Genomic DNA, 7,941 nt, shown 5'->3' with positions numbered 1-7,941 from the left:
CTCCAGGACCGAGCTAGGATTTGGCCCTGGCCTCTGGTTGGATCATCACACACAACAGGAACCTGGAATCAAAAAGGAATGGCCAAAACCCAACCTAGAGATCTGGGCTCACTCCAGGCCGTGGGTTCTTTGAGCTGAAACTGTTCAGTGGGGTTTGGTCCCACAGGGAATGGGGTGCAGAGAGGGACAGCAAATGGTCAGAGGTGAAGGACCTAGGGGGCGCCAAAGAGAAAAATGCCACCTCTCTTGGGCTATCAGCCCTCTCATTTTTTTGAGGAACAGGACCCAGACTTCTGGTTTAAACCCTTCCATTTGCAAGCTTTAAAAAAAAAAAAAAGGCTACTCACTGACCACAAGACGTCCGTGCCCCGCCCCGCCCTCCCTCAACCCTCAACACTCAACACACACGCATAATCTCAGCCTTCAATTGCTTCACAAATTCCCAGAACACCTCATACCACCTCTCCCCCACTCAACTCCACCCAACCCCACCCAGCCCAGTCCCCTTAAGGCAGAGCTCCCCAGGGAGAGGCACAATCCTTTCTCTGTGCTTTCAATCACTCTCACGATCTCTGTGAGCAGAGACAATCCTTCGAGCAAACCCAGCATCAAGGAACAGCCCCTGGCAGGTGTCGTGGCCACTCACGGACACCCAACCAGATACAAAAAGAACTCTATCCCCTTCTTCTCATTCTGAAAGACTGTGAACCCTGGAGTCCTCAATCATCACACAGGAAACAGAAGACTTCCTGCTCAGTAAGGACGTTGAACCTTGAATTCATAAAGATTCTAAAAGCTCCAGAAACAAAGACTTCGCGGACAAAACCCCTAGGGACCAGAGTAAGTGGCACTTGTCTGTTCTGTCTCCTCAGTGATCATGAGGTCAATCTGGTTTGCAGTCATGCACGCAGCCAGGTGGGACTGTGGTCCTCGTGTTGCGGGACATCCTTTACCTGCCTCCTCAAAGGTGAGGCGTTCTTCGAGGGTCAAGCAAACGCCTAAGTAGACCATCAATGCACCTATAAGGCAATTAATTGTATAGCAATACTCACAAGGGGTGAATTTATAAGATGGGGTGCTCAGTTGTAAAACGGGGGTATTTTTTGCTAAAAAAGGAAAGCTTTCCTGAATGATGGGTTTTTGGTGACTGATTGAGATAATCTGCCTTTCTAAAGTCAGTTAAGAACAAGAGGATCTCTGAAAAACCATTCAAGAGGAAATCACTTGCCAAACTGCTCTGTGTAAACAAAAACCAAATGTGGTGTATGAAGAAATTGTAGCGAAAGGGAAATACTAATTAGAAAAAAACATTGCAGATACGAGGATGACTTGATACTGGACCAGTTTCTTGAGAAGACTTAGACCCAAGGAGCCTTACAATCAGGACTGCTGGTTTGTCTTTTGAGGAGGTAGGATTTTACCCTCCTGAAGGCAGGGAGATGTCCTCTTGGGATGCATCCATTCTGCTCTATTAACAAAGAGGCAGGTCAGAATTTTCTCTGAGGAGAGAGGGGCATGGGGGCTACTTGGAGGTATCTATTTCAACTTTTCCTCCATAAACTCTGGAGTGGCCCAGATTTTCAGAGTTAGAAACTCTCGGAAGTTTGCATAGGTTTTCGTCAGGCTGTGTACCACTTTTACTGGCACTTCAGTCCCCAATCTGACTAGCAGGACAGCTCTAGGCTATGCAGACTGTGGAGAGTTGAAGGACCAGTAAATGTTTAACAGGTGGCTTTCCTGGGGGTGGCGGGGAGCCCTGATTTCTAGTGTTTGTGGATTTCTATGGTGTAAATATCCTCACTATGGTTGATTTCAAGTTATGGAGCCCCTCCCTGAATGTTGAGCTGGGGAGATAAGCACACGATTGATTTTTTATGAACCAGGATAAGCCAGCCTCTGCACACCACCACGTTTGGGTGTCTTACCCCTACAGACTGCCCTTTCTCTGCTCAAGGCCTTCACCAACTCCCAGGCTAGAGGATGCTGCCCCTGCAAGGTCCCAGGTAGCATCCAGGGCTCTAGCTGTCTGCTGCGCAATGACCCTGGGGCAGACTTTGCAGCAGACTCCAGCAGGGCTGGATGGCAACAGGGTCCTTCTTCCTCCCTCCGTGGCCCCATGCCAGGCCATCTCTCTCCCAGAGTTGTTGTGTGGTGCCTGGCAAGTTGGCAAAATAGTTAATGCAGTTTGAAGTGGATGGGGGAGGGGACTGGTGTAAGCGGTTCTCTGTTCAAATGGCATGAGCAATGCTGACTCTGTTTGCCTTCACCTTTGCCAAAATTCCCCCGGAAACTGGGCTCCTGGGCTCAGTCTTGGCACCAGTTGTTCCTTGGGCTTCCAAGCTGCTTGGAACTTCTGCTGAAAACCTGCCAGCCCACCCAAAAATGCTGTCCGCAAAGCCGACCTGTCCGTATCCAGACGGGAAATCAGAAATTGTCCACACAGCTTGTACGGTCAGCCTGGGTTTCTCCAGAAGTAGGGCTGCTTGGGTAGAGGCAAGTCCAGAGCTGGAGGAGTCGGCCATAAGGGGGGGATTTGACTGGAAATGACAGTCCCCCAGTCAGGGTGTATGACACTGTTGTTCCCCCCACCCTCAACCCCAACCCCATGTGCCTCATTTTCCAATGGCCACTGCAGAAATGTGTATTTTGTAGGAAGGAAACATTCATTAAGCAATTTAGAAGGAAGAGTACTAGAGATCCCAGATTCACGGTGGGAATTATGATGTGGGAACCGGCTACTTTTCAGACTGGTGGGAACCTACTGAAAATTTCGAAGGGCAGTTCGCATGGAAGGGACTGTCCTGGTTCATCACTCTTGAGTAGAATTCATTTTCCAGATTAACTACAGAGAGAACTGGTGGGGGAACTTGGGGAGCAGAGTACATGAGCCAGAACAGGACTGGAGCTGGGGACTGGCCCCAGAGAAGGATCAGTGCAGGGAAGGAGGAACCCCAATATTTGCTGAGGGCCCGGTTAGTACTAGAGGGTAGCTTTTCTCACACATTACAATAGTCCCGCAAGATGTTACTTTCTCACATTACAGATGAGGAACTGAGGTGCTCGCTTCGGCAGCACCTATACAAATGAGGAACTGAGGCTCAGAGAGGTAGATTAACTCATCCAAAGTCACACACTGGTAGGTTCTATGAAAGCCCATGCTCCCTTCAGGAAAGGATGGAAAACGAATGCTGAAAATCGGGGCCTGGGAAAGTCCCATGAAGGCAAGCTCTCTAGTGGTTCTTTTGTTTTTCTTTGTTTCAAGCCAGCCCTGGGTAAAAATATCTCAGAGCGAATCTCTCGGCAGAACTCCAGCTACCGGTGGTTACATGATGCCTCATGGCTCGAGGCTGTTCTGAGCTCTTCCCCTGCCCACCCCCAACTCTTCTTCTCATGAGGTTGCCCCACTCCTCCAAGGCTATACTGTCCTCTGAATCCTCCTCACGGCCCTCATGGGAGGTCTACTGAGTGACCTGTAGATCCACGTGGGCCCCATCAAGCCTGTATGATGTGAGCCAAGCTGACCTGCTCTGGTGTCCTCAGGGTCCTCTTATGCTAAGGGTTGGGGCTGGCCTTCTAGAATTTCACTATGACAGCACTATGGGCCTTTGGGATATGATAATTTTTGCATTAGAGGACATCCTCTGCCCTACCTACTGAATGACCAGACAGTAGCATCCCCTAGTCGCAGTGGCAACCAAGAAATAAAATAAACAAAATAAAATAATAACCCTACACACTTTCATGTGCCCCCATTACGCTACATAATCCCTGGCTAAGAACCTTTTTAGCCCCCTCAGCCATGAAGACCCATTTGCAAGTCTGGGACTGACTCTCAGCTTCCTTCCAGAGACCCCACAGTGCAAAATCATTGCTCCGTGATTGGACGCAAGGATGCATGTGGCTTCAGGAATGCACGGGAGAACAAATTCAGCTCTCATTCTCTAGATACGTGTCCTTACCACTTCTGACTCTCGCATCATCACCTCTAAACCAGAGAACGATAGCAGAACCCCCTCTGGTCGGGGTGGGAGGAGTTATCTAGCACTAAGTCCAGTGCCAAGGCTGTGGACAGCACTGGTTTGGGGCAGCGTGGCAGGATCTCCCTCTGTCGGTGCTGTGCAGCCAGTGGCCTTTTCCTTCACAACACTTAGTGCCAAAGTAATTGAATTATCGACTGATGGGTCCATTTGTTTACTGCCTACGCCCTCTGTTAGACCACAGGGTCCACGAGGGCAGAGAGGACCTGGATCCCACCTTGCTCAAGGTCGAGTCCCGGGGCCTGGTACATAGTCGGTACTCAGTGAACAGTTGTCAGGTGGGTGAAAACCTATAATCACCACCTCGTCTTTGTTGTCCACAGCCCACCGCCTTTCCTGGCCAAGTAACCGCAGAAATCATCTTCCTTGACTCATGCAAAATTCCACGATGGAAACCTCGGCCCCCACAAAGAACTATGACCTGACGACGGAATATGACTATGAGGGCATAACCCCATGCCAGAAGGGGGAGGTGAGGGCCTTTGGAGCCCAGCTGCTGCCCCCCTTGTACTCCTTGGTGTTCATCATCGGCCTGGTTGGCAACATCCTGGTGCTGCTGGTCCTCATGCAGCACAAGAGGCTCAAGAGCATGACCAGCATCTACCTCCTCAACCTGGCCATTTCCGACCTGCTCTTCCTCTTCACGTTGCCCTTCTGGATCGACTACAAGCTGAAGGATAACTGGAGCTTCAGTGATGGCACCTGTAAGTTGCTCTCGGGGTTTTATTACACGGGCTTGTACAGCGAGATCTTTTTCATCATCCTGCTGACCGTGGACAGGTACCTGGCCATCGTCCACGCCGTGTTTGCCCTGCGGGTTCGGACCGTCATCTTTGGTCTCATCACCAGCGGTGGCGCATGGGCCCTGGCCCTCTTGGCCTCCGTCCCAGGCTTCTACTTCTCCAAGATCCAGTGGGAGTTCTCCCACACCACCTGCAGCCTCCACTTCCCTCATGAAACCCTCAAAGCCTGGAAGCAGTTCCAGGCTCTGAAACTGAACATGTTGGGTCTGGTTTTGCCCCTGTTGGTCATGATCATCTGCTACACCGAGATCATACGGATTCTGCTCAAACGACCCAATGAGAAGAAGGCCAAAGCTGTCCGTCTGATCTTTGTCATCATGGTGGTCTTCTTTCTCTTCTGGACCCCCTACAACCTGGCCATATTGGTGTCTGCTTTCCAAGACAGCCTTTTCACCGACGAGTGCAGGCAGAGCAAACAGCTCGACCTGGCCATCCAGGTGACGGAGGTGATCGCCTACACGCACTGCTGCGTCAACCCCGTGATCTACGCCTTCGTCGGGGAGCGCTTCCGCAGGTACCTACGCCAGCTGCTCTGCAGGCTGCTGTCCACGAGCTTGGTTAAAAGGCTCCCCTTCCTCTCCACAGACAGACTCGAGAGGGCCAGCTCTGTGACACCCTCCACCGCAGAGCACGAACTCTCCGCTGGGTTCTGACTCGGGGCCCTGGAAGCTGATCCGGGACCCAGCAAAGGTGACCTGCCAGGCACGCTGACCCAAACCGAGTCAGGCTGGGACACCTGGCACAGTGTGGAATTGCAGCCGTGTGGGGGTGAGTGAGTTTAAAGGCAGTCTAGACGAAATCACTTCTGGGATGACTGAGCCATCTCCAAGATCTCCTCCCTGGTAGAAAGGAAGTGAATGAGCGAAATGGGGCATTCCAGAAGACTGGAACAAAGGGTGCCAGGGAAGAGCTTGGGCCCAAATGGGATTTCATGATTTGTGAGCATTAACATTTGTAAACAGAGCCACTGAGCATCCTGGGGCCCCTGCCCCTGCCCCCACCACCAGGGAACTTGGAAGTGGGGATTTCCTGCTGACTCCAATCTGAGCGTTGCAGGAGCCAGCAGCCTTCTCCCTACCCTCACCTACCCCCACCCCATGCCCCACTGCAGGTTTCAGGCTCTTAGAAACCCCGAGGAACAGAGGACTCTATGATGGAACATCTCAAGCCCTTTTGGGAAATAGGATTGGGGAACAGCCCTCGGCAGTGGAATGGAGAAAGCCCTTGGCCAGAATCATTACATTTGCAAAAACCAAACATTCTAGGCCCTGGGCTAGACACAGACCACATGCATAATACATTTGACTTCTTGAAATAGCCACAGAGGGGAGGGAGTCATTATTTCCATTTACCAGTTTCTTCTTTCTGAATATTTTCCAGAATCTCCCTTCCTTGTAAATTGGATGAGGCGGGAGTACATTCTGCTGGCTTTATTGCAGAAACTAATATGGGGCAGAAGGAGACAGGGTCGATTTCCCTGCTCCGCTTCCCGACGCGAGCCTTCTGGTTTTACCAATCAGAGCTCCGGCTGTTACCCTGGACCCATCCGCAGGAAAAAATGACCTGGTGTGCGAGCCGACAGTGTCTGCGGCTGAGAGAGAAGGGGGTGAGGTGGGGACTCACCCTCACGTGGAAGGTTGAGAGGACCCTTAACTCAAAGAAATATATTTCCCCTCCATGTCCTTAACACCTGATCTCTCACCAGGGAGACTGGTGACCAGGGACTGCCTGGTCATGACGTCTGTCTTCCCTTTTCCCTGGGACATGTACTTCTTTAAAAAATCATTTTCCAAATAACAACAAAAAAAACCCAAACAGCTTAAAAACTCAAAGGGGGAAAAGAAAACGCCCAAAGTGCCCAATTCTCACTACCCAAAGACAACGACTGTGCCGTCTTCTGTGTATTCTCTGTTAGTTTGGTGTTTGCTATCTCCTGTGTGTATTTACGATGATGACAAAGACGGACTTCAACTGTACTCCTGCTGTTTTTTGTTCTTAAGTAGCAGTATGTTGGGGTCACTTTCCCAGGTGAATAAATCATATTAAAGCACTTTTTCTGAAGGCTGCACTGAGTTCCACAGCAGGGCTCCATCCTAATTTATGCCACCCATTTTCCCATTATTGTTTGCACAAGTCAGTTCAATCTAGCAGTGACCAGTGTCAACTTTTCTGAGTTCTCTGAGCCGTGGGAGGCACACAGGTACAGAAACACCTGGAGACCCCAGCTGGGGTGAGTGGGGCTGTGGTGGAGTCCATGGCACTGGACAGCAAAGAGGAGGAAGGAATTTATCAGCCAGAAAGTACCCTGAGGGAGTGGGTGTCCCATCTTACAACACAGTGACATCATTGGGCTGGCTGCTCTCTTTTTGGACCCTAGAATTGTGCTTTTATCCAGCCACCCTCCCCATCATGCAGGGACCTACTATGTAGGCATGCTTTCTTTGTGTAAAGAGGCTGCTATCATGAAGATCTGGATAGTTTTTATCTGGAAAGGAGACAGTCACACTGCCCTGGGCTTATGTTTCCACCCAGAAAATGGGGACAAATCCAAGCTTTGGGAGTCAACGGGGAAGTCAGTTTTCCACTTGCAAACCTGCCAGTTAGTCTCTGCAGCGTGGAGAGAAGAAGGCATAATGGAATTAAAAAAACATTTGTCTGCCTCTTTGGTCAAATAAGACGGCATCAAGAAACAATGTTTGAGCCACAAAACTATGCTAACGAGAAAGGTTGTCATGACGATGTCCTCCAGGCCCATTTCTGAAAGAACCTTTGTGTTTTAACTTGTCACAAAGGCAATAATGTTCATTGTAGAAAACTGGAAATGGATAAGCAGGCCAAAGAAGAAACCAGCAGCATTTGTAGTCAGTCGGCGCTACCTGCGTGCAGCGTCTCTTAGCACACTAATGTCGCAGGGCATCTCCTTCCTGTGTTGGTTTACACACACACATCCGCAATCACACAACATTTTTTTGCGTAGCCGTGGTAAAACCGGACCGCAGTGAGCACTTACTAAATGCTGGTTGAATGGATGGATCTCGGAGCCCCCCTGTTGCTTTATAAAGGGAGGCTAAGATGAGTATCTACCCCCACGGGGAGCAGAT

General features: G+C 50.3%; 1 protein-coding gene across 3 annotated transcripts; it reads left to right on the top strand.

Annotated features, from left to right (window-relative positions):
• The first annotated feature begins 438 nt into the window (after positions 1 to 438).
• On the top strand, positions 439 to 6,890 carry LOC116575938 (C-C chemokine receptor type 1-like). Of its 3 annotated transcripts, XM_032317561.1 has the most exons (3): positions 439 to 840; positions 1,317 to 1,409; positions 4,361 to 6,890. In XM_032317561.1, exon 3 carries the CDS (start codon positions 4,411 to 4,413, stop codon positions 5,491 to 5,493), a length of 1,083 nt encoding a protein of 360 aa, XP_032173452.1. In that variant the 5' UTR covers positions 439 to 840; positions 1,317 to 1,409; positions 4,361 to 4,410; the 3' UTR covers positions 5,494 to 6,890. The 3 variants fall into 3 exon arrangements, with proteins under 3 accessions (XP_032173452.1, XP_032173456.1, XP_032173462.1); XM_032317565.1 differs by lacking the exon at positions 1,317 to 1,409; XM_032317571.1 differs by lacking the exons at positions 439 to 840; positions 1,317 to 1,409 and adding an exon at positions 1,416 to 3,136.
• The last annotated feature ends 1,051 nt before the right edge of the window (positions 6,891 to 7,941 follow it).

This window comes from Mustela erminea, chromosome 1, assembly GCF_009829155.1.
Source record: "Mustela erminea isolate mMusErm1 chromosome 1, mMusErm1.Pri, whole genome shotgun sequence".
Classification (NCBI taxonomy): Eukaryota; Metazoa; Chordata; class Mammalia; order Carnivora; family Mustelidae; genus Mustela; species Mustela erminea.
Note: the sequence above shows the minus strand (reverse complement) of the source record. Positions and strands in the feature narration are given on the sequence as shown.